At 37.4% G+C, this 27,449-nt stretch overlaps 1 protein-coding gene across 1 annotated transcript in view; it reads right to left on the bottom strand.

Moving 5' to 3' along the window:
* The window catches only part of ABCA12 (ATP binding cassette subfamily A member 12), a 215,645-nt gene that overhangs the window by 185,053 nt on the left and 3,143 nt on the right, over positions 1-27,449 (bottom strand). Inside the window, exon 2 of the mRNA XM_010372163.2 lies at positions 2,691-2,784. Coding sequence (XP_010370465.2) covers positions 2,691-2,784 — 94 coding nt within the window. The remainder of the gene's footprint in view (positions 1-2,690; positions 2,785-27,449) is intronic.

Raw genomic sequence — 27,449 nt, 5'->3', positions numbered from 1 at the left:
TTCTGTGGTATGTTTTCAGGGAAGTGAGGACAAGGGCATGAGTGTAGGATTTCAGACTGCACCCTGCTCTCCTGCACACCCATGATCTAATGATGAAAACTAAGGGACCCACCACGACTGAGTTTCATCTAGAGGTGGATTCTAGAGTTTCATCTTCGCTTCTCTATTGCCCCACTAGCACGGTAGCCCACAAGTGATTTTAACTCTATTAAAGAGGACCTAATTTCTATGATACTTCAGCTACAATGATTCATGAAGAATTAGTTGGACACAGGTAGCACTGAATACTAATAGTTACGATAACTCTTAATACATACATTGGACTGGACCTACTCCCCATATTTCTTGATTTCATAATTGAGACAAAGCAGGGGTGCTTCTAGTCCTAGTTTCTAATTTTAGTTCACTTTTATAAAATGTAAATGATGCAATGTGAAAAATTAGTACTGACTAACAGATGTAAGAAATGTGAGTTCATGAGCTTAAAACCAGATTCTGGAGCCAGACTGCTTGGTTTCAAATCCTGACACCACTACTTATTAACTGTACCATCTTGGTCAAGTTACTTAATTTCTCTGTGCATTAGTTTTCTTAACTGTGAGATGAATAATACAGTCACCACCTTACTAAGTGTCTGGTATACAGTATGAGATCAAGAAATATCTTTATTATGATGAATTATTGGCCAATTGTAATCTTTCAGCATAAAAGACATATATGAGAAACAAAGAAAAATGAGCAATTTAAAAAACAGGATAAAAGCATCTAAATCCAAACTGACATCTCAAAGTTATTCTCTTTCTACCACAAAAGCAGGGCAAAAGGCCAGGTTTGGTGGCCCACGCCTGTAATCCCAGCACTTTGGGAGGCCGAGGCGGTGGATCACCAGGTCAAGACCAGCCCAACCAAGATAGTGAAACACCGTCTCTACTAAAAATACAAAAATTAGCCTGGTGTGGTGGCAGGTTGCCTGTAATCCCAGCTACTTGGGTGGCTGAGGCAGAGTATTGCTTGAACCTGGGAAAATTGCTAGTTAGCATATTAACTGTTTAAGAGTATTTGTCCTACTTATATGATATTTCTGAAGCCCATGCTACTTAAGATACGTACAAATATATAAATGGATTATTTCTGAGGCCCGTGCTACTTAAGATACAAACGAACATATAAACTCCAACAGTATACGATGGAGCCAATCTCTTATAAATAGCTAATATACACATAATATAAAGAGAGCAAAATTATGCTGTTTTTATAAACAATCTAATAAAATCTCATCAATAACTCAAATGACTTGAAAAAAAAATCCTTTAGAAATAAAGTACTATTGGCCGGGTGCGGTGGCTCACGCCTGTAATCCCAGCATTTTGGGAGGCCAAAGTGGGTGGATCACGAGGTCAGGAGATTGAGACCATCCTGGCTAACACGGTGAAACCCCGTCTCTACTAAAAATACAAAAAAATTTAGCCAGGCCTGGTGGCAGGCACCTGTAGTCCCAGCTACACGGGAGGCTGAGGCAGGAGAATGGTGTGAACCCAGGAGGCGGAGCTTGCAGTGACTTGAGATCGCGCCACTGTACTCCAGCCTGGGTGACAGAACGAGACTCTGTCTCAACAAAACAAAACAAAACAGAAATAAATTACTATTTAAATGTAAGGAATTATTTATTCTAGCACCAAGAGTTCAAACGCTTTCCACTAACTGAATTAACATTTTATTTTGAATTAGCCAATTGCGCATGATTCATGTAAATTCTATGGTTCTCATCTGATTTCTTAGAACTGGGTGATTCAAAAACACTAATTATTTTTAAAAGTCACTAACTTTTTACTCTCTTTACAAAATAACTCAGCATTGTCTTCTTTTACGTAGCAAATTACCGCAATTTTTGTGAAATACAATCTGATTTACAGAAATTTGATTTACAAGAAGCTTTTTAGGAGATGGCTGCTTCGTGAAGCAAGAAGCATCTGGTTTGACTTTTCCTCCTCTTTTAAGAAAACTGGCTTCACAGGGAAAAAACAAAAATGAAAACAGCATTCATCAAACCACTGGGGTTAAAGCCCCTTCAGTTTTGAGGACTTTTCTTAGTTCTTTATACTTTTTCATTCTGGATCCAAAAGAAAATAACAGAGTGTCAGGCATTCTGCCCATTTTACAACTTGACAGTTACTAAATGTAACTGAAAGAGCACTAATTAGAGAACAATCTTCTCTTGAACTAAATGTGTTGACACACTTACACCACTCAAATATCAGCCCTAAAGAGAGAGAAGAGATGTGCATACTACTCTGGATTTTCATTTGTTTGGTTGATCAAATACAAGACTACGATTTCCATTACAAAAGTGAAGAATGATGTAGCGCTAGGTTGCTGCTTATTTGTGTTGTGCATATCATGGCAAAATGTATGAAATGAATAATCAATGGGTCAACATTTTAAAAAGGCTAAAATATTTTCTGGCTTCTACAAGCTTCATATTTTTCTACATAATATTACAAACTCAACTTTCTGACCAACTTGAAAATCTAGGGTAAAAAACACACAAATTGTTCGTATTGATCCTTCCAAGTGAAAACACTATACAAAAAAAAAAAAAAAAAAATTGAAATGAAACACTAAAGTGGTACCAAAATAAATTTTAACTAGAATCTGAAAATTAGGGAAAGAAACAAATTTCATTTACTTACAAGTTGGTTTTGCAGTTGGAGGAAATTTGGTCCGGGTAATAGCCAAAATTATGAAAATAATAACCGGCCATAAGATCAAGACAAGTGTCCAAAGCTGCAACATAATGGTAGAAAAAATGGTTAGTTTTATTGTTGAACCAAAGATTTTTAAGACCTGACTACAACAAATGTGTCATACTATAATATTTCAACACAAGCTGAATATTTGACCAACGGTAGATATTATTAATAAAAAATGAATGATTTTTTTAATATGTAAAAGACCTGTAAATGCACAGAAGAATGATTTTTCCAGGCTTAAAACCATGAAATAATCTTCTGAAGACCTCTTTTGGATCACTTCTCGTGACTGCCCCACTCATGATTATATTAAAATTAAACCTGATTGGTTACTTCATTCCTTAAAAATCCTTTAGAATTTCCCACTTCCCTTGGATAAGACACAATGTTCTAAACAGGGCATACAGAACCCGAAGTAATGTCAACCTATGCCTATTTTAGCCTTTTCAATGTCAGCATTCTATGCTCAGTCATAAAGACTGGTGTGTGACATGGGTCATGACCCATAAATAATGTTGAATAAATGAACCTAAGAATGAACCAACGGAGAAATAATTGAGTCAATGAGTGAAGGAGTAAAAAGGAACTTCAAGTCCCACGTAGTCCCACATACTCCTTAATGTCTTGCGTGTCTGCTTCTATCATAGAACTTACACTGTTACAGTCAATGATTTTTTTTGCCCACTTCCCAAATAAACTGGTCATTCATTTATGGTAGGGGCAGTGTCTTATTGATACCTAAATTTCTACCACTAGATGAAAACTAGATGCTCAAAAACACATACTGCATTGAAATTGCTTTTTTTTTTTTTTTTTGAGATGGAGTCTTCTTCTGTCGCCCAGGCTTGGAGTGCAGTGGCACGATCTTGGCTCACTGCAACCTCTGCCTCCCAGGTTCAAGCAATTCTCTGCCTCAGCCTCCTGAGTAGCTGGGATTACAGGCATCCGCCACTATGCTTGGCTAATTTTTGTATTTTTATTAGATATGAGGTTTCACTATCTTGGCCAGCCTGGTCTTGAACTCGTGACCTTGTGATCCACCTGCCTCGGCCTCCCAAAGTGCTGGATTACAGGTGTGAGCCACCACACCAGGCCTGAAATTTCTATTAGAGAATTTCACATTAAGTACTTTATGAGCTGGTTTTCCTCACCATGTAGATATGATTCAGTTTGAAAAACACTAACTGCTTAATATTTTATAGATCTATATAATTGGCTCTAGAGCCATGAAAAACACATATTCACAAGAACATTAACTGTGATATGCAAATAGTTATGGTGCTCAAACCACACCACAGGGACAAATTTTGCATATACTTAATAAAGTGAAACTTGGAACTGCGTTTCTGTATAGTTTTGTGGTCAGATTTACCTTTCCTCTCCCACTTTTCAGAGACAATTTGCTTCAGCCAAATCTCAAACAATCTACCTAGAGCTCTTCCATTCACCAAAGCAATCCAAACCCCATAAATCACTGATCCTTAAATAACTCCTAATGCACATTTGCTACTAAAATCTCCATTGCGCGTCCAAGAGTGCTGCTCTCCTCGCTGGTAGGCCTGTCTCACCAGCTCCTTAGACTTTGGGTATAAGGGTAAGTTTTCAAAAATGGAAGTTCACTATAGATCCAAGGAATCCTGAGGCAATCGGTTTGATCAGAGCTTGAAAAGCACCCATACAGACTGAACAAGTTAATCTAAAACAGCGATTCTCAAACACTTGGGTGGACTCCAAATCAACTTGGGATCTTGTAAACATACAGATTATAGTTCAGAAGGTCTGAGGTGGGGGCTGAGATTCTACATTTCTAAGAAGCTGCTGGGTAGGTGATGCTGATGCAGCTGATCCATGGACTGCACCTTGAGGAGAGTGGATGTAGATGTAAGCCACCCTGCCCATCTAACAGGAGTGTTCACAAAATCCTGGAATATTTTTGTAGGAAAATTTCTTTGGGATCACCTAATGAAGAGAATTCAGGGCATTTGTCAATTTGAATGGGAGAAAAAGAGATTATATATTTATTTTCTCTAGCCTGTTATTAACGTTTAGTATTTCCATTAATGACGAATGTAGGGAATGAACCATAGTGTTGTTAGAAGTACCTGTGACTTTGTCACTAACAGAAATTATGGACATTTAAAAATCACATTAGAGTTGTTGCAGATACCTTAAAGTGCTATTTATACTCATTACTATATTAAAATTAGGTATGAATTCACCACTAGACCTTTATTTAATGCATAATAAGGAGACACACATATTACCATATCATAAATTTGCTTTTTTTTCTTTGAGACGGAGTCTTGCTCTGTCGCCAGGCTGGAGTGCAATGGTGCGATCTCAGCTCACTGAAACCTCTGCCTCCTAGGTTCAAGCAATTCTCCTGCCTCAGTCTCCAGAGTACCTGGGACTACAGGCGTGTGCCACCATGCCCAGCTAATTTTTGTATTTTTACTAGAGACAGGGTTTCACAATGTAGGCCAGGATGGTCTGGATCTCTTAATCTCGTGATCTGCCCGCCTTGGCCTCCCAAAGTGCTGGGATTACAGGCGTTAGCCACCATGCCCAGCCAAATTTTTTTTTAATACTCTGATAACTGAATTTCAGTATAATTGGTTTTATTTATAATCCTTTTTAGTTTGTTTTACATGATGAATTTTAAAACATTATTCTTAAAGAGGCTGTAGGTTTGACCAGACTGCCAAAGCCATCCTAAGGTCCTGTAATCTGATCCAACTCTTTTTTTTGTATTTTCCAGGTGCAGAAAGTTAGCATAATTTGTCCAAAGTCATATATCTAATTGTGAGGCAGAGCAGGGAACAAGGATCTGAATCCCAAGATATATAGGAGGCCAGAATTTTTTTAAAATATAATTATCGTACTGTTCTGAGCAGCAAATAAGAAAGCATTACAGAAATTATATTGCAAAAATATGAGTGCTACAGAAATGTAAGATGTGTTATTATTCTAGCCTCATCTCTGATTTATTTCGAAATTAGAGATTGTTCTTTAAAGATCCTGGATAAAAGGTATCATCTTTATTTTATGTTTCTCATTTGAAATGTAGAGTAGAAAGAATTAAGGTTAAAAAATTAATGTTTGTGGATTTAACAGTTTTGTATTTGAGGCCATAGTTATTCTTTAAGGAAAGTATTCATCTGAGTAGGCTTGATGCCCCATAGCTACTTTTAGGAACATCTATTCATTTTCTATGGCAACTTCATGAGAATTCAGTGACTGAGATCAACTATATCAACATATCCACATTCAGATAAGGGGCATATATTGTATGGTATGTTTAAGTTGTCTTTTGCTTGATCTAATTTGTTGATTTCATGAGGATGTTTTGGTGAGTTTTAAAATTAATTTTAAACATATTTTGAATCCAGACAAAAATGTAATATATACCAGAGACGTTTAGGGCATTTTAGACTCTGTTGAAGGCAAAAACCACAGCCAGCCTATAAACAAATCTATTATTACAAGATTTCCCTGGGATTTCAGGTCAGAGAGAGGTTTAGAGAACATTTCTGCATACCGCATTTTAGAGGGATAATAAATACAAAGCCCTCTATACTGTGGTCTCACAAATGTTAAGCTTGACAGGTTAATCACAAAAGCAAGAAATAAATAAAATTTAAATTTTCATAGCAGCAGTGTTGTTCACAACACCATTTTAAATATGATTATAAGCAACCTAGAAGCAAATGCAGTGTCAAGGATTCAAACTCTAAACCAATGAGCCGTGATTTTTTTCTGTTTGTTTAGAGAAAGGGATAATATATTAATTTTACACATATAGACATAGGAGATACTTGAGATGCTTGACGAAAGCAGTGTTTAAAGGTTTCATATTTGTGCTTAGAGTGTAATTATTTTACACTGTCTATACATCTCCTTGGCATTCCACCCCCCTATACTCTTGGCATCAAAGGGTATGTGCACACTAAATAGTTTATAATTCCTTAGTGGGCCAGGGCATTCGTATCCTTTTATTTCTCCAGGATTTATTTTCTACTCAGATGTACCATTCTGTTCTCTTTTTCTTCTTCTTTTCCTGAAAAATTCAATCCAAAAGTCCATAGGTAGGTCCTAGCAAGGTAAGTGTACATACTAGTACTTGGGATCCACAGCGACCCAGTGAGGGAAGAGGGGACTTAGAAGGGTGAAGAGGACATGGGCACTGAAGCAGTGAGATGTGGGTGTCAGAGACCAAGTGGGGTGAAGAAGGTGTCAGTGCAGGAAGGCAGGACAGAGGCAGTGGCAGGCGATTGATTTCATAAGAGCAGGTTGATGATAAAAGTAGATATATCCCCCATTAGGGGAGTCAGGCTTCCCACTATCCACCAGGGGAGTTATAACAATTGGAAAAGAAGGAAACTAGAATGAACTTGGTAGTGTTGGGTTAGAATGAGCAAAGTGGGCATAAACTCCTAATTCCCAAGTGTATAAAGAGACATAAAATGTAGATTAAAATGTGTGTGTGTATTATTTATTTTTTACTTTCTGGTTCCACAATTTGTTTCTGCCTCATTGTGTACCTTCTTTGTCCAGTTCCTGAAAACACCTATTTTTCCAAAAAACGCTAGCTGCTTTTGGTAGACAACTGAGTGCTAGGTGTGATCATTGCTAGTGGGGTCTCACTATTTTCAGTACTCGACATAGCTAAAGATGATATGTAGAAGACAAAGAGACAGATGATACGAAAGGATACATAGCTATATAGCTTACTTGATTGATGTAGACAGGTAGGTAGGTAGATTGATAGAAGCATGATGGATTTACTGCAAAGGGATTGGCAATGAATGATGAGGACACATCCAAGAATACAGATACCAGCCTGTGGCTGCATAAGCATTAAAATATATTTGAAAATAAAATATATTTAATTAAATAAACTAGGAATCCATGAATCTCTGCTGATGGAAACAAACACCTAGGTAAACATAAACAAATTGAAAGCTTAATGAGGAAAGGAGCACGTACCTACAAAATATTTCCCTACAAAATGGGACAAATTGTCATCACGCACAACCTAATGTGATGAAATGGAAAAAACAGGATCATTTTTGTGACATTCTTGCCAAAGATGAATAATAACCTGACTCAAAAAATAAAGAAACAACCGATACTTTATAAGACAATTGGTCATGAAGGTTCGAAAGTGTCAGGGTCGTGAAGGTCAAGGAAAAATTGATAGCCGGGCGTGGTGGCGGGCGCCTGTAGTCCCAGCTTCTAGGGAGGCTGAGGCAGGAGAATGGCATGAACCTGGGAGGTGGCAGAGCTTGCAGTGAGCTGAGATTGCGCCACTGCACTCCAGCCTGGGCGACAGAGCGAGACTCCGTCTCAAAAAAAAAAAAAAAAAAAAAAAAAAAGAAGAAATAAAGAAAAATTGAGAAACTGTTACAGACTGAAGGAGACAAGAGCCATGAAAACTAGATGCAGCATGTAATTCTAAACTGGATCCTTTTGCTGTATAAAGGCCACAGTTCCAACAACTGGTGAACCTTGAGTCTAAGGATTTGATGGTGGTATTGAGCTATGCTTTTTTTGTAGAAAATGTACATTAAAGTATCTGGGGGTAATGGAGCACCAATCTCAAATTGTTCTAAAAAAAGAAAAGTTATTTGCACTGTTCTTGCAACATTTCTTTAAATTTGTTTCAAAATAAAAAGTTTAGAAATTATTTAAAAGATTTCTGCATTTCTTTTTGAAAATCCAGACTAATTTTTAAGAGAATACAAAAGATGGGCCGGGCGCGGTGGCTCTAGCCTGTAATCCCAGCACTTTGGGAGGCCGAGACGGGCGGATCACGAGGTCAGGAGATCGAGACCATCCTGGCTAACACGGTGAAACCCCGTCTCTACTAAAAAATACAAAAAACTAGCCGGGCGAGGTGGCGGGCGCCTGTAGTCCCAGCTACTCGGGAGGCTGAGGCAAGAGAATGGCGTAAACCCGGGAGGCGGAGCTTGCAGTGAGCTGAGATCCGGCCACTGTACTCCAGCCTGGGCGACAGAGCGAGACTCCGTCTCAAAAAAAAAAAAACAAAAAACAAACAAACAAAAAAAAGAATACAAAAGATGAAGAAACAGAAAAAGAGATAAAGACAAGCTTCATATCTAGAAACTCTATCCTGTTGCATGCAAGTTTCAAGGTTTGGAGAATTAATGATAACGTCAGGGCACATTTCAGTGACCTTGCAGTCACTAAGTCATGAACTCAAAATTACAAGTTTAAATCTTAAGCAATTCCTTATATTAATCAAATGTAAATTCACTGCAAAATTTTCATTTAAAGCTAATCTGCAGTATCTAATAACGAAATCAAATTATCTAGTAATATTTTCCTCTGCACCTGCTAAGAACTATTATTTCCAATATTGGCAAATTTCAAAAACCTGATGTTCTAAAAAATTTGGGCAAAGCATATAATTTCAACTTTAGGATATCACTACTTTATTACGTTGTCAGAACCCTTTATTCTAATTAATGCTAGACTATCTGATTCTATTTTTGTCTACCATTGTTATTATCTTACCATTTTCACTAAACAGTAAAGAAAATAAGATACAGGTGAATTTTAAGTAAACAAGTCTAACTATATATTTTTTAAATTATATGAAACTAAACTACTGTTTGGAGACTCTGTGAATTTAATTACTACATCTTATTATCCTAGAGCAGAAGTAACAGACTGGCGGTAGAAAGATCACATCAGACTCACGGAGCTGTTTTGTTTCTTGCACACGGTTTTGTTACTGTTTTCAATGAAATGTGAATGCCTTTAAATGGGGGAAGTACTCTCTAGTTCATCATAGATGTCACCATTCCCCACTTTTTTTTTTTTTTTTTTTTTTTTTTTTTTTTTTTGAGACGGAGTCTCGCTCTGTCGCCCAGGCTGGAGTGCAGTGGCCGGATCTCAGCTCACTGCAAGCTCCGCCTCCCGGGTTCACGCCATTCTCCTGCCTCAGCCTCCCGAGTAGCTGGGACTACAGGCGCCCGCCAGGTCGCCCGGCTAGTTTTTTGTATTTTTAGTAGAGACGGGGTTTCACCATGTTAGCCAGGATGGTCTCGATCTCCTGACCTCGTGATCCGCCCGTCTCGGCCTCCCAAAGTGCTGGGATTACAGGCTTGAGCCACCGCGCCCGGCCCATTCCCCACTTTTTAATGAAGTGCTTGGTGCACTTTACCTATACATTACATATTTTGTCCCTACAGACCTTTGAGTTTGTGCCTTTATACTAGAGTAGCCTGAGGCTGGTTGTGTCAAAAATAAATGATACCCAGCAGGGCATGGTGGCTAACGCCTGTAATCCCAGCACTTTGGGAAGCTGAGGCAGGCGGATTGCTTGAGGTCAGGAGTTTGAGACCAGCCTGGTCAACATGGTGACAACCCGTCTCTATTGAAAATACAAAAATTAGCCGAGCATGGTGGCATGTGCTTGTAGTCTCAGCTACTCAGGAGGCTGAGGCAGAAGAATCATTTGAACCCAAGAGGTGGAGGTTGCAGTGAGCCGAGATCTCGCTACTGCACTCCAGCCTGAATGACAGAGTGAGACTCCGTCTCAAAAAAAAAAAAAAAAAAAAAAAAAATTAATAGAAAAAAGAATGATATGAAACTGAATATCAATAGTTTCTATATTTGAATAGGATTTCTTTTGCCTCAATCCAAAAACAAAAACAAAAGGCTAAAATGAAGAGTTTTCATTCCTCTTCATATCGTCATAGTTTTGGAGAGTTTTAAGAAAATTTAGAGTATACATATAAATATATATAAAACAGTAATCATGTATTTAAGATCTACAGATAAATACAACAAAAAATTGTTGAGCATCAACTGTGAACCAGACACTGGGGATACAGCAATGTAAGTTTTCAGTCTTTTGAGAAAGGGAAACAAAAAAAAATTACAACTAATTTGCATTTCTCTATGATTAGTGAGATGAGCATTCTTATATGTCTGTTGGCCACTTGTATGTCATCTTTTGAGAAGCGTCTGTTCATGTCTTTTGCCAATTTTTTAAATGGGATTATTTGTTTTTTGCTTGCTGATTTAAGTTTGTATAGATTCTGGATATTAGACCTCTGTTGCATGCAGAGTTTGAGAGTATTTTCTCCCATTCTTTAGGTTATCTGTTTCCTCAATTGATAGATATATATATAGATATATATATATATATCTATATATATATATATATATATTTTTTTTTTTTTTTTTTTTTTTGGAGACCGATTCTTGCTCTGTTGCCCAGGGTAGAGTGGCACGATCTCAGCTCACTGCAATCTCCACCTCCCAGGTTCAAGCAAGTCTCCTGCCTCAGCCTCTCAAGTAGCTGTGATTACAGGCATGTGCCACCACGCCTGGCTCATTTTTGTATTTTTAGTAGAGACAGGGTTTCACCATGTTGACCAGGCTACTCTTGAACTCTTGACCTCAGGTGATCTGCCAGCCTTGGCCTCCCAAAATGCTGGGATTACAGGCATGAGCCACCACTCCTGGCTGATGATTTCTTTTGCTGGGCAGAAGCTCTTTAGCTTAATTAGGTCCCGTTTATCAATTTGTGGTTTTGTTACAATTGCTTTTGGGGACTTAACCAAATATGATTTGCCAAGGCCAATGTCAAGAAGGGTATTTCCTAGATTTTCTTTTAGGATTCTTAGAGTTTGAGGTCTTACATTTCCTAATCCATCTTGAGTTAATTTTTATATATAGGGAAAGGTGGGGGCGCAGTTTTATTCTCCTGCATATGGCTAGTCAGTTATCCCAGCACCTCTTATTGAATAGGGAGTCCTTTCCGCCATTGCTTGGTTTTGCGAGCCTTGTCAAAGATCAGGTGGTTGTGAGTATGGTGCTTTATTTCTCAGTTTCCAATTCTGTTCAGTTGTTATATGCACCTGTTTCTGGACCAGTGCAATGCTGTTTTGGCCTCACATAAGTCAGAATGGCCATCATTAAAAAGTAAAAAAAAAAAATAATAATCAAAACAACGATGACAAAAAAAACAGATGCTGGCGAGGCTTCAGAGAATAGGGAACACTTATCTACTGTTGATGGGGGTATGAATCAGTTCAGCCATGTGGAAAGCAGTTTGGAGATTTCTCAAAAGAACCTAAAACAAAGCTACCATTTAACCTTGCAATCCCTTTACTGGGCATACAACCAGAGGAAAAAAGATCATTATAACAAAAAGATACATACACTCATATGTTCATCACCTTGCTACTGATAATAACAAAGACATGAAATCAACCTACCTGTCCATCAACAGTGAATTGGATAAAGAAAATGTGGTACATATACACCATGGAATATTACATAGCCATGAAAAAGAATGACATCATGTAATCATGTCATTTGCAACAACATGGATGGAGCTGAAGCCATAATCCTTAGCAATTTAATGTAAGAACAGAAAACTAAATACTCTGTGTTCTCACTTATAAGTGGGAGTTAAACATTGAGCACTTATGGACATATACATGGGAACAACAGACACTGCAGAGTACTAGAGGAGGGAGGGATGGAGGCATGGGTTGAAAAACCACCTGTTTGGTACTATGCTCACCACTTGGATGCAATATACTCATCTAACAATCCTGCACACATACTCCCCATATCTAAAATAGAAATTGAAAAAAATAATTACAGCTAGCTGGAATGCATAATATGACATAGGAAGTAAAGAATGCAAGAGACAGATAAATCAAAGACAGCTGAGTCTAAAACATGAAGGATGAAAAAGGGTCAAACAGAAGAAATAAATGTGTGTTGGATGGAGCATGAGAAAGAAGTGGGAGTCTTTCGAGCAGAAGAAGCATATGTGTGAAGATCCACAGATGGGGAAGAGAGGTGGATATTCCAGGAACAGAAATAAGTCCAGAATGACTGGTACATTAAGACTTAGGGAAAATATATCTGCCATATGGTTATCCAACCTCTATGTGAATGCTTCTAGTGACTAGAAGTTTACTATGAGACTGCTTCATCATTGGACAACTCATATTGTCTGATATTTTTGCTTATATTAAGGTGAAATATTTCTTCCCGTAACTACTGCCTATTTGTCTAAGTTTGGCCTCCTCTTCCACATGAGAATTCTATGAGTATTTGAAGAAAGACAAAATCCCCTCTTCCCCTCAGCAACGTTAACAATTCCGTTAAGTACTGTGACAAAATATGTTCCCCAGGATGAATTCTTGTTGTCAAGTGGTCTTGTTATAATTAATATTAGCATTCAATACGATACTCCAAATTATAATAGCTAATATATATTGACTGCTTAGACTATGCAACATGCTCTGCTAAACACAACATGCATTATCACTTTTAACATAATAACCTCCTTCCCTCTTGCCGATAGGAAGACAAGATCTTAAAATGACTAAATGAGCTTTTCTTCTAGAAGCCACTAAGCAGTAGAGCTGGTGTTTGAACCCAGGGAGTCTGGCTACACTAGCAGAGTTAATCACTAAATTATAGATCTAACCCACTACAAAATGGATTACTGGCTGTCTTTGATTTGAATACTATACTTTTATTAATTTATTCTATGAAAGCATTGAAAGTCATTTAAAGGACTCCTTGTAACCTAGAATTAGAACTTTTTATTGCAAACTTGAAAATAAAAATTGCTCAAACTTCCATATACAAAGTACACTATCTCTTTTTCCCTTTTTTATTTCTTTCTTTTAGCATTGTCCTATAAGACAAGAATGACTGTTATTTGATGGTAACAAGAGGATTCCAAGGTTTACATTGCAAAGTAAGAGCTTGCTACCTAAGACCCAGAATAAACCTTAGTTCCCATGAACAAACTTAGTTTCCCAGCGAGGAAATAAAAATGGCTCAGAGTTCTCAATTAATTAGTCTTTCTGGTTGATATGATTTGGCTGTGTCCCCACCCAAATCTCCTGTTGAACTGTAGCTCCCATAATCCCCACGTATTGTGGGAGGAAGCCAGTGGGAGGTAATTGAATCATGGGGGCAGGTCTTTCCTGTGCTGTTCTCATGATAGTGAACAAGTCTCATGAGATCTGATGGTTTTATAAATGGGAGTTCCCCTGCCCAAGCTCTTGCCTGCTGCCATGTAAAATGTATTTTTGCTTCTTCTTTGCCTTCCACCATGAGTGTGAGGCCTCCCCAGCCATGTGAAACTGTGAGTCCATTAAACCTCTTTCTTTATAAATTACCCAGTTTAAGGTATGTCTTTATTAGTAGCATGAGAACAGACTAATACACTTGTGTACCTCACTGCCATCTAAAGAAATGACTCATCTAAAGACTGGAATCAAGAAACTTTTGTGAAATCCATACTTATAGATTTGAACTTTAAAGATTGGTAAATTTTTTATGGTGTTTACAGAAGCAATGGATTTTTATCAGACATTAAGTCAATTAACTCCTCTATTGCTCTCATTTCTGAAACCTCTTCACCTCAGTTACTTTTTAATGATTGACTACATTCATAAAATTTGCATGTCTACTATGTGCCAGGCACCATAATCAATAGGTAGAACTAAAATTTTTGAGCAATTAAAAGGGATTAAGGGAGTAAATGATACCAATTCAGAAGAGATAAAAGGAACTGGAACATTGACCGCATAGTTGAGTAAGTTGTGCAGGACCTAGTTTATTTCAATCTGATTTAGGATTATTTTGAAATTAGGGTTTAATCCTAATTTGTTTTATTCTAAAAAATATTTTAATGCATAGACAAACTTGCTCTTAAATTTTTAAGCAAAGTTTTCTTCTTTCTGCAGTCACTGTGAAAGGTAGTAATATGAGCAAGGTGGGGATTGCAGGAGGGTATATCAAGCTTCATCCAAAATGTAAGCCTTTAGCAAGTTGTGACAATGTCTGTGGAAAAGCTAGTTCTCTCATCATCTGAGCTATAGTGTGATCCACTACCAAAACAGTTACCACAGAAAATAAACAACTAAAGTTAATTTCCCTTCTTTAGGTCAGAAGGCTGGAATTAGATCCCACTTCTGTTGAAATCTGAAGTCACTCCTTGATATGCCTATTTAGGACCTATCTTCTTTTTTAAAAATTTGAGATTTGGGGGTACATGTGCTTGTTGGTTACATGGATATTACATGTGTAATGGTGAGGACTAGGCTTCTAGTGTGCCCATCACCAAAATATTGTACATTGTATCTGGTAGGTAATTTCTCACCCATCATCCCTTCCCCACAATGACATTCCCAGAGTCTATTTTCTCTGACTTTATGCCCATGTGTAGCATTTGTTTAGTTTCCACTTATAAGTGAGAACATACGATATGTGATTTTTTGCTTTTATGTTAGTTCACTTAGGATAATGGCCTCCAGCTCCATCCATGTTGCTGCAAAGGACATGATTTCATTCTCTTTTATGGCTGTGTAATATTCGACGGTGCTTATATACCACATTTTCTTTTCTTTTCTTTTTCTCTTTTTTAAGATGGAATTTTGCTCTGTTACCCAGTCTGGGGTGCAGTGGCACAATCTCAGTTTACTGTAACCTTCACCTCCTGGGTCCAGTGATTCACTGCCTCAGCCTCACAAGTAGCTGGGATTATAGGTGTCTGCCACCACACCCGGCTAAGTTTGTATTTTGAGTAGATATGGGATTTCACCATGTTGGTCAGGCTGGTCTCAAACTCCTGACCTCAAGTGATCTGCCCACCTCAGCCTCCCAAAGTGCTGGGATTACAGGTGTGAGCCACTGCACCTGGCCTGCCACATTTTCTTTATCCAATCAACTGTTGGTGGACACTTAGATTGTTTCCATAACTTTACTATTGTAAGTAGCGTTGCAGTAAACATACGAGTGCATGTGTCCTTTGGGTAGATACCGAGTAGTGAGATTGCTGATTCAAATGGTAGCTTTATTTTCAATTCCTTGAGATATTTCCATACTGTTTTCCGTAGTCTGAACTAATTTACATTTTCATCAACAGTGTATGAATGTTTTCTTTTCTCTGCATCCATGCCAACATCTGTTATTTTTTTGGCTTTTCTGTTTTTCCCTTTTTTTCTCTTTTTCCATAAGTTATTGGGGTACAGGTATTATTTGGTGACATAAGTTCTTAAGTGGTGATTTGTGAGATTTTAGTGCACCTAGCACCCAAGCAGTATACAGTGCACCACGTTGGTACTCTTCTATCCCTCGCCCCCTTCTCACTCTTCCCCCCAAGCCTCAAAAGTCCATTGCATCATTCTTACGCCTTTGTGTCCTCATAACTTAGCTCCCACATATTAGTGAGAACAAACAATGTTTGGTTTTCCATTCCTGAGTTACTTCACTTAGAATAATAGTCTCCAATCATATCCAGGTCACTGCAAATGCTGTTAATTCATTCCTTTTTATGGCTGTGTAGTATTCCATCATATATATATATATACACACACACACACACACACACACACACACATAAATACACCACAGTTTCTTTATCCACTTGTCGATTGATGGGCATTTGGGTTGGTTCCACAATTTTGCAATTGTGAATTGTGCTGCTATAAACATGTGTGTGCAAGTACCTTTTCGAATAATGACTTCTTTTCCTCTGGGTAGATAGTAGTGGGATTGCTGGATCAAATGGTAGTTCTACTTTTAGTTCTTTAAGGAATTTCCACACTGTTTTCCATGGTGGCTGTACTAGTTTACATTCCCACTAGCAGTGTAGAAGTGTTGCCTGTTCACCTCATCCATGCCATTGTCTATTCTTTTTTGATTTTTTGATTATGGCCATTCTTGCAGGAGTGAAGCGGTATCGCACTGTGGTTTTGATTTTTCGTTTCCCTGATCATTAGTGATGCTGAGTATTTTTTCATATGTTTTTGGCCGTTTGTATATCTTCTTTTGAGAACTGTCTGTTCATGTTCTCTTTTCATTAGCCCACTTTTTGATGGGATTGTTTTTTTCTTACTGATCTATTTGAGTTTGTTGTAGATTCTGGATATTAGTCCTTTGTCAGATGTATAGACTGTGAAGATTTTCTGCCACTCTGTGGGTTGTCTATTTATTCTGCTGACTGTTCCTTGTGCCATGCAAAAGCTCTTTAGTTTAATTAGGTTTCAGCTATTTATCTTTGTTTTTATTGCATTTGCTTTTAGGTTCTTGGTCATGAAATCCTTGCCTAAGCCAACATCTAGAAGGATTTTTTCCAATGTTATCTTCTAGAATTTTTATAGTTTCAGTTCTTAGGTTTAAGTCCTTAATCTATCTTGAGTTGGTTTTTGTATAAAGTGAGATGAGGATCCAGTTTCATTCTCCTACATGTGGCTAGCCAATTATCCCAGCACCATTTGCTGAAAAGGGTGCCCTTTCCCCACTTTATGATTTTGTTTGCTTTGTGGAAAACCAGTTGGCTGTAAGTATTTGGGCTTATTTCTGGGTTCTCTATTCTGTTCCATTGGTCTATGTGCCTATTTTTATACCAGTACCATGCTGTTTTCGTGACTATGGCCTTATAGTAGAGTCTGAAATCAGGTAGTGTGATGCCTCCAGATTGTTCTTTTTGCTTAGTCTTGCTTTGGCTATGTGGGCTTTTTGGTTCCATATGAATTTTAGAAATGTTTTTTTCTAACTCTGTGAAGAATGATGGTGGTATTTTTATGGGGACTGCATTGAATGTGTAGATTGCTTTTGGCAGTGTGGTCATTTTCACAATATTGATTCTACCCATCCATGAGCATGGGATGTGTTTCCATTTGTTTGCATTGTCTGTGATTTCTTTCAGCCGTGTGTCCTAGTTTTCCTTGCAGAGGGCTTTTGAGTCCTTTGTTAGGTATATTCCTAAGTATTTTATTTTTTTACAGCTATTATAAAAGGGGCTGAGTTCTTGATTTGATTCTCTGTTTGGTCACTGTTGGTGTAGAGAAGAGCTACTGATTTGTGTTCGTTAATCTTCTATCCGGAAATTTTGCTGAATTCTTTTATCAGTTCTGGGAGCTTTCTGGAGGAGTCCTTAGGGTTTTCAAGGTAAACAATCATATCGTCAGCACACAGTGACAGTCTGACTTCCTCTTTACTGGTTTGGATGCCCTTTATTTCTTTCTTTTGCCTGATTGCTCTGGGTAGGAATTCCAGTACTATATTGAAGAGGAGTGATGAGAGTGGGCATCCTTGTCTTGTTCCAGTTCTCAGAGGGAATGCTTTCAGCTTTTCCCCATTCAGTTTTATGTTGGCTGTGAGTTTGTCATAGGCCGCTTTTATTACATTAAGCTATGTCCCTTGTACGCCGATTTTGCCAAGAGTTTTCATCATAAAGGAACACTGGATTTTGTCAGATGTTTTTTCTGTATCTATTAAGATGATCATGTGATTTTTGTTTTTAATTGTTTATGTGGTATATCACATTTATTGACTTGCATATGTTAAATCATCCCTGCATCCCTGGTATGAAACCCACCTGATCATGGTGGATTATCTTTTTGATATGTTGTTGGATTCAGTTAGTAAGTATTTTGTTAAGGATTTTAGCATCTATGTTCATCAAGGATATTGGTCTGTAGTTTTGTTTTTTGCTTATGTCCTTTCCTGGTTTTGGTATTAGGGTGATGCTGACTTCATAGAATGAATTAAGGGGTGGGGGTTCCTTCTTTCTCTATCTTGTGGAATAGTTTCAAAAGGATTGGTACCAATTCTTCTTTGAATTTGTGGTAGAATTCTGCTGTGAATCTGTCTGGTCCTGGGCTTTTTTTCTGTTGGTAATGTTTTAATTACCATTTCAATCTCCCTGCTTGTTATTGGTCTGTTCAGGGAATCTAATTCTTCCTGATTTAAGCTAGGAGGGTTGTATTTTTCTAGGAATTTCTCCATCTCTTCTAGGTTTTCTAGTTTATGTGCAGAAAGGTGTTCATAGTAGCCTTGAATGATCTTGTGTATTTCCATGGTGTCAGCTGTATTATCTCATTTCGTTTCTTAGTGAAGTTACTTGGATTTTCTCTCTTCTTTTCTTGGTCAATCTTGCCAGTGGTCTATTTTATTTATCTTTTCAAAGAACCAGCTTTTTGTCTTATTTCTCTTCTGTAATTTTTTTTGTTTCAGTATCATTTAGTTCTGCTCTGATCTTGGTTATTTCCTTTCTTCTGTTGGGTTTGGGTTTGGTTTGTTCTTCTTTCTCTAGTTCCTTGAGGTGTGACCTTAGAGTGTCAGTTTGTGCTCTTTTCGGTCTTACTGATGCAGGCATTTAGGGCTATGAACTTTCCTGTTAGCACTGCCTTTGCTGTATCCCAGAGGTTTTCATAGATTGTGTCATTACTGTTGTTGAGTTCGAAGAATTTTTAAATTTCCATATTGATTTTGTTTTTGACCCAATGTTCATTCAGGAGCAAGTTATTTAAGTTCCATGTGTTTGCATGGTTGTGAAGGTTCCTTTTGGAGTTCATTTCCAGTTTAATTCCACTATGGTCTGAGAAAGTGCTTGATATAGTTTCAATTTTCTTAAATTTACTGACGCTTGTTTTATGGCCTATCATATGGACTATCTTGAAGATAGTTCCATGCACTGTTGAACAGAATGTATATTCAGTGATTGTTGGTTGAAATGTTCTGTATAGATCTGTTAAGTCCATTTGTTCCAAGGTATAGTTTAATCCATTGTTTCTTTGTTGACTTTCTGTCTTGATGACATTTCTAATGCTGTCGGTGGAGTATTGAAGCCCCCCCACTATTACTATGTTGCTGTCTATCTCATTTCTTAGGTCTATTAGTAATTGTTTTATAAATTTGGGAGCTCCAGTGTTAGGTGCCTATATGTTTAGGAATGTGATACTTTCCTCTTGGACAAGGCCTTTTACCATTATATAATGTCCCTCTTTGTCTCTTCTAACTGCTCTTGCTTTAAATTTTGTTTTCTGTGATGCAGGAATAGCTCCCCCTGCTTGCTTTTGGTGTCCATTTGCATGAAATGCCTTTTTCCACCCGTTTATGTGAGTCCTTTTGTGCTAGATGAGTCTCCTGAAGGCAGCAGATGGTTGGTGAGTTTTTATCCATTCTGTGGTTCTGTATATTTTAAGTGGATCATTTAGGCCATTTACATTCAGTGTTGGTATTGAAATGTGAGGTACCATTAAATTCATTGTGCTCTTTGTTTCCTGTGTACTTTATTTTGCTTTTGCTTTTTAACTTGTATTTTTGTTTTATAGGTCCTGTGTGATTTATTCTTTAAAGAGGTTCTGTTTTGATGTGGTTCCAGGATTTGTTTTAAGATTTAGAGCTCCTTTTGGCAGTTCTTATAGTGGTTGCTTGGTAATAGTGAATTACCTCAGCATTTGTCTGAAAAGGACTATATCTTTTCTCCATATATAATGCTTAGTTTTGCTGGATACAAAATTCTTGAATGATAATTGCTTTATTTGAGGAGGCTAAAGATAGGGCACCAATCCCTTCTAGCTTATAGGGTTTCTGCTGAGAAATCTGCTGTTAATCTGATAAGTTTTCCTTTATAGGTTACCTAGTGCTTCTGCCTCACAGCTCTTAAGATTCTTTCCTTCATCTTAACTTTGGATAACCTGATGACAATGTGCCTAGGCAAAGATCTTTTTGCAACAAATTTCCTGGGTGTTCTTTGTGCTTCTTGTATTTGGATGTCTAGGTCTCTAGCAAAGCCGGGGAAGTGTTCCTCGACTATTCCCGCAAATGTGTTTTCCAAGCTTTTAGAATTCTCTTCTTCCTTAGAAACACCAATTATTCTTAGGTTTGATCATTTAACATAATTTTAGACTTCTTGGAAGTTTTGTTGATGTTTTCTTATTCTTTTTCTTTGTCTTTGTTGGACTGAATTAATTCTAAGACCTTGTCTTTGAGCTCTGAATTTCTTTCTTCTACTTGTTCAATTATATTGCTGAGGCTTTCCAGAGCATTTTGCATTTCTAAAAATTTGTCCAAAGTTTCCTAATTTTTTATTGTTGTTTTCTTTAAGCTACCTATTTCCTTGAATATTTCTCCTTTCACTTCTTGTATCAGGTTTTGGATTCCCTTGCACTGGGCTTCGCCTTTCTCTGGTCCCTCCCTGATTAGCTTCATAACTAACCTCCTGAATTCTTTTTCAGGTAAATCAGAGATTTCTTCTTGGTTTGGATCCATTGCTGGTGAACTAGTGTGATTTTCTGTGGGTGCTGAAGAGCTTTCTTTGGTCATATTACCAGCACTGGTTTTCTGTTTCCTTCTCATTTGGGTAGGCTCGGTCAGAGGGAAGGTCTATGTCTGAAGGCTGTTGTTCAGATTTTTTGTCCCATGGGGTGTTCCCTTGAGGTAGTACTCTCCCCCTTTTCCTGTGGATGTGGCTTCCTGTGAGCCAAGAGCAGTGATTGTTGTCTCTCTTCTGGGTCTAGCAACCCTGCTAGTCTACCTGGCTCTGGACTAGTACTGTGGGTTGTCTGCACAGAGTCCTGGGATGTGAACTGTCTATAGTCTCTCTGCCGTGGATACCAGTGCCTTCAGCTTCTCCTGTGGGGGTGTGTAATCGGGAGAGGAGAGTCTCCCTCTCCACTTCCACAATTAGGGCACTCACAGTTTTGGAGGGGTCTCTTGGATCCTTTAGGAGCAGTCCACTTCCTTCAGAAGGTCTGTGTCTGATCTCAGGTCTCAAGGTCATGTCCCTGGTGCTGCCTGATCTGTGTCCAGTGACAGCAGGAGTTGCCACAGGCTCCACACTGACTTTTAAGTAATAGCCATTCTGACTGGTGTAAGGTGGCATCTCAGTGTTGTTTTATATTTACATTTCTCTTATGATTCATGATATTGAGAATTTTTTCATGTGTTGGTTGACCACTTGTATTTCTTCTTTTGAGAAATATCTGCTCATATCCTTTGCCCGGTTTTTAATAGGGTTGTTCATTTTCTTTTTTTTTTTTTTTTTTTTTTTTTGAGACGGAGTCTTGCTCTGCCACCCAGGCTGGAGTGCAGTGGCCGGATCTCAGCTCACTGCAAGCTCCGCCTCCCGGGTTTACACCATTCTCCTGCCTCAGCCTCCCAAGTAGCTGGGACTACAGGCGCCCGCCTCGTCGCCCAGCTAGTTTTTTGTATTTTTAAGTAGAGACAGGGTTTCACCGTATTAGCCAGGATGGTCTCGATCTCCTGACCTCGTGATCCACCCATCTCGGCCTCCCAAAGTGCTGGGATTACAGGCTTGAGCCACCGCGCCCGGCCGGGTTGTTCATTTTCTTTCTGTTGATCTGTTTGAGTTCTTTATAGATTCTAGATATTAATTCATTTCAGAGGCATAATTGGTAAATAATTTCACCCATTCTGTAGGTTGTCTGTTTATCCTGTTGATTACCTGTTTATCCTGTTGATTATTCTGCAGAAACATTTTGGTTTGATTAAGTCCCATTTGTCTATTTTTGCTTTGTTGCATTTGCTTTCGGGGTCTTCATTATAAATCCTTTGCCTAGGCTAATGTCCAGAAAAGTTTTTCCAGGCTTTCTTTTAAGATTTTTATAGTTTAAGTCCTATGTTTAGGTCTTTAATCCATCTTGAGTTAATTTTTTTATGTGATGAGAAATAGGGATCCAGTTTCATTCTTCTGCATATGGCTAGCTAGTTACCAAGCACCATTTATTGAATAGGGTGTCCTTTCTGCATTGTTATTTTTGGTAGCCTTATGAAGATCAGTCGGATGTAGGTATGTGGCTTTATTTTGGGGTTCTCTATTCTGTTCTATTGATCTGTGTCTATTTTTGTATTAGTATCATGCTGTTTTAGTTACCATAGCCTTGTAGTATAATTTGAAGTCAGGTGATGTGATGTCTCCAGATTTGTCCTCTTCCTTAGGAGTACTTTGGCTATTCAGGCTTTCTCTTGGTTCTATGTACACTTTAGGATTTTTTTTTAATTCTGTGAAAAATGATGTTAGTAATTTGTTAGGAATTACACTGAATCTATAGATTGCTTCGAGAATATGGTCATTTTAACAATATTGATTCTTTCAATTCACGAGCATGGAATGTTTTTCCATTTATTGATGTTATCTACAATTTAAAGAAATTAAAGCATCACTGTTTTGTAGTTCTCCTTGTAGAGATCTTTCACCTCCTTGGTTAAACATATGTCTAGGTATTTTTTGTGCAGCTATTTTAAATGGCATTAAGTTCCAGATTTGGTTCTCAGATATATCAGTGTTGGTGTATTAAAAATGCTACTGATTTGTGTATGTTGATTTTGTATTCTGAGACTTTACTAAAGTCACTAATCAGGCCTAGAAGTCTTCTAGAGGAGTCTTTAGGGTTTTTTAGGTATATGATCATGGCATATACCTGTTCATCTCAGTGAACAGAGATAAGTTGACTTCCTCTTTTCCAATTTGGATGCCTTTTATTTCTTTCTCTTGCCTGATAGCTCTAGCTAGGACTTTCAGTGCTATGTTGAATAGGAGCAGTGATACTGAACATCCTTGTCTTGTTCCTGTTCTTAGGGGAAATGTTACAACTTTTCCCTATTCAGCGTGATGTTGGCTGTGGGTTTGTCATATATGGCTCTTATTATTTTGAGGTACATTTCATTTATGCCTAGTCTGCTAAGGTTTTTTTTTTTTTTTTTTTTTTTTTTTTTTTTTTTTTTTAATCATGAAAGGATGTTGGATTTTATGGAATGCTTTTTCTGCACCTATTGAGATGATCATATGGTCTTTGTGCTTGGTTTTGATTATGTGGTGGATCATGTTTATTGATTTGTGTATGTTGAGCCATCCTTGCTTCCCTGATCATGGTGAATTATTTTTTCATGTGCTGTTATAGTTTACTAGTATTTTGTTGAGGATTTTTGCATCTATGTTCAGCAGAAATATTGGCCTTTTGTTGTTGTTGTGTTCTTGACTGATTTTGATAATCATGGTGATACTGGATTCATAGAATGAGTTGGGAAGGGAGCCCTCCTCTTTGATTTCTTTTGGAATAGTTTCACCAAGACTGGTACCACCTCTTCTTTGCACATCTGGTAAAATTTGGCCATGAATCCATCTTGTCCTGGGCTTTTCTTATCGGGAGACTTTTTTTTATTATTATTGATTTAATTTCATTACTTGTTATTGGTCTGTTCAGGGTTTCTATTTCTTCCTGGTTCAATCTTGGGGGTTGTATGTTTCCAGGAATGTATTCATCTTCTTTAGGTTTTTTAGTTTGTGTGAATAGAGGTATTCATAGTAGTCTTTGATGATCTTTTCTACTTCTCCAGTAACAGTTGTGATGTCATCTTATCATTTCTAGTACTTATTTGAATCTTTCTTTTTTCCTTAGTCTAGCAGGTGGTCTGTCCATTTTGTTTAGCCTTTCAAAGGATCAACTTTTCATTCATTGATCCTTTCTATCTTTTTTTTTTTTTTTTTTTGGCCTCAATCTCATTTATTTTTGCTGTGATCTGTGTTATTCTTTTCTTCTGATAGCTTTTATTTTGTTTTGCTCGTTTTTCTAGTACCTTCAAGTGTGATGTTAAATTGTTAATTTGAGATCTTTCTATCTTTTTGATGTAAGCATTTAATGCTATAAACTTTCCTCTTAGCACTGCCTTTGCTATATCCTAGGAGTTTTGGTATACTGTGTCTTTATTCTTATTTGTTTTGAAAGATTTTTTAAAAATTTCTGCCATTATTATTTACACAAAAGTTGTTCAGGAGAAAGTTGTTTAGTTTCCATGTACTTGTATAGTTTTGAAAGTTTCTCCTTAGTATTGATTTCCAATCTTATTCCACTGTGGTCCAAGAAGATACTTGATATGATTTCAATTTTTTTTTAAATTTATTGAGACTTCCCTTATGGACAAGCATACAGTTAATTTTGGGGAATGTTTCATGCACAGATGAGAAGAATGTATATTCTGCAGTTGTTGGGTATAATGTTCTATAAATGTCTATTAAGTCTTTTTGCTGTATAGTCCAATTTAAGTCCAGAGTTTCCTTGTTGATTTTCTGCCTTGATTATCTGTCTAGTAATATCAGTGGGGTGTTGAAGTCCACCACTATTAGTGTATTGCTACTAATCTGTTTTCCTAGGTCTAGTAGTACTTATTTTATAAAGCTGGGTGCTTCAGTATTGGGTTCATATATACTCGGGATAGTTAAATCTTCTTGTTGTATTGAACCTTTTATCATTACACAATGTATTTGTCTTTTTTTAAACTGTTGTTGGTTTAACGTCTGTTTTATCTGATATGAGAATGGCTATTCCTGTTTGCTTTTCTTTTCCATTTGTGTGATATATCTTTTTCTACCTTTTTACTTTGAGTCTGAATGCATCTTTAGTCAGTAGGTGAGTCTCTTGTAGGCAGAAGATGGCTGTGTCTTTTTTGAAATCCTATTTGCCACTCTATATCTTTTAAGCAGGGCATTGAGGCATTTATGTTAAAAGTTAATGTTGATACGTGAGATTTTGTTCTTGATGTAATGTTGTTAGCTAGTTCTTTTGAGGTTTCTGTTGTGCAGTTGCTTTACAAGATCTGTGAACTTTGTACTTATGTATCTTTTTCTGTGTTGTCCTTTTGTTTCTATATTTAGAAATCCTTTGAAAATTTCTTGTAGGACCAGGCTAATGATGACAAATTCTCTTAGTGTTTTCTTGTCTGGGAAAGACTTTCTCCTTCATTTATGAAACTCAGTTTGGCAGGATATAAAATTTTAGCTGGCATTTTTTCTTCTTTAAGGAGGCTAAAAATAGATCCTCATCTTTTCTGTCATAGGGCTTCTGCTGAGAAGTCTACTGTTAGTCTAATCAGTTGTCCTTTGTAGGTGCTTTGACTCTTCTCTGTAACCAGCTTTAAATTTTATTTTATTTATTTATTTATTTTTTAGTATGGACTTTGGATGGTCTGGTGACTATATGAGTTGGCGATGTTTGGCTTGCATAAACTCTCACAAGTATTCTCTAAATTTATCTGAATGTCTGGTAATATCTGGATGTCTACCACTCAAGCAAGATTAGGGAAATTTTCTTGAATTATTCTCTAAAATATGTTTTTCAAGTTGTTTACTTTTTCTCCCTCTCTATCAAGAATTCCAATAATGTGTAGCTTTGGTCACTTTACATAATCTCATATTTCTCATAGACTTTGTCATCTTAATGAAAGATAAACTCTAATATTATCTAATCTTTCAGCCTGCAATCTCTTTGCTGTCCTCCCAGTACTCTTTCCTGTCATTAATTAGCATCTCATTAGGTAAGCCTTCCTATTGCTAACCATCTCTGCTGGAGTATTTCTTCATTATTTCATTATTTTTAAAGTTAAATTACAAGCCCAGCAGGTTAGCAACTACACCTGGTTGTCTTTCTCTATTACCTAACATTTCTGTTAGTGCTTAGTGTATTTTTATTTATTTTCCTTTAATATTCATTTTTTGGCAATAAAATTGAGAATTGATATTACCACAAATATTAAGTATCATCAATTCCTAAGGCCTCCTTACCAGATATGATCTGTTCTTTGGTGGGCTAATTGTTAAGTAGGGATCAGAGAATGTTAGGGAAAAAACTCAACTCGGGAGCAACAGAGAAGCATCAGGAAGCAATGGAAAGAATAAATTCATGCTTGGATAAATCTGCCTTTGAGCCTTAAATTGCTGTGTGACCTTGGACAAGTCCCTTGAGCATTCTAGGACCCTGTAAAATTAAGTCAGTTATATATGTCCAATATTCCAGAATTCTGATATCTTACTTTACAAGGAAAAGAGAGAGACATTTACTCCAAGAATAATTTTGAGGGAAGTCACCACCAAAATTAAAGATTCCCCTTTTTTTATAGCCAAACTAAATATTTAGCTTATGCTATTCTCATTCTGTTTCTCAGATTGTATAGCTGTTTGTAATTCTCTTCTCATTTTCTATTTTGGCATATATATATATATATATATATATATATATATATATAGAGAGAGAGAGAGAGAGAGAGAGAGAGAGAGAGAGAGAGAGAGAGAGAGAGAGAGATGTCAAACTTTTTTGCCCAGGCTGGAGTACAGTGGCTCAATCTAGGCTCACTGTAGCCTTGACCTCCCAGGCTCAGGTAATCCTCCCACCTCAGCCTCCCAAGTAGCCTGGAATACAGGCATGCACCACCATGCCCAGCTAATTTTTTGTATTTTAAAATAGAAACAGGGCTCACCATGTTGCCCAAACTGGTCTCGAACTCCTAGGCTCAAGTCATCCACCTGCCTTGGCCTCTCAAAGGATTATAGGCATAAGCCACTGCACCTGGCCAGCATATACTTTTTTAAAAAAAATTATTTATTTTTCTTTTTTGAGACAGAGTCTCACTCTGTTACTCAGGCTGGAGTGCAGTGGCATGATCTTGGCTCACTGCAACCTCCACCTCCCAGGTTCAAGTGATTCTCCTGCCTCAGCCTCCCAAGTAGCTGGGATTACAGGTGTGTGCCATCATGCCCAGCTAATTTTTGTATCTTTTTAGTAGAGTTTTGCCATATTGGCCAGGCTGATCTTGAACTCCTAACTTTAAGTAATCCACCTGCTTTGGCCTCCCAAAGTGCTGAGATTACAGGCATGAGACGCTGTGCCCAGCCCCAGCGTATACCTTTATAAGCAACACATTTCCTCATTAATCTCCAATCTACCTTAATATTTTTACTATATCTTTCTTTTTCTTTTCTTTTTTCATGTGTCATTTGTTTCTCTATTAATAGATTCTTAACTTCTTCCCTTTTGAATTGTTCTTCCCACCACCTTGCTTTGTGATGGAATTTCTAACAAAAATTAGGCAAAGTTGTCATGG

The sequence above is a fragment of the Rhinopithecus roxellana genome, chromosome 14 (genome assembly GCF_007565055.1).
Source record: "Rhinopithecus roxellana isolate Shanxi Qingling chromosome 14, ASM756505v1, whole genome shotgun sequence".
Lineage (NCBI taxonomy): Eukaryota > Metazoa > Chordata > Mammalia > Primates > Cercopithecidae > Rhinopithecus > Rhinopithecus roxellana.
Note: the sequence above shows the minus strand (reverse complement) of the source record. Positions and strands in the feature narration are given on the sequence as shown.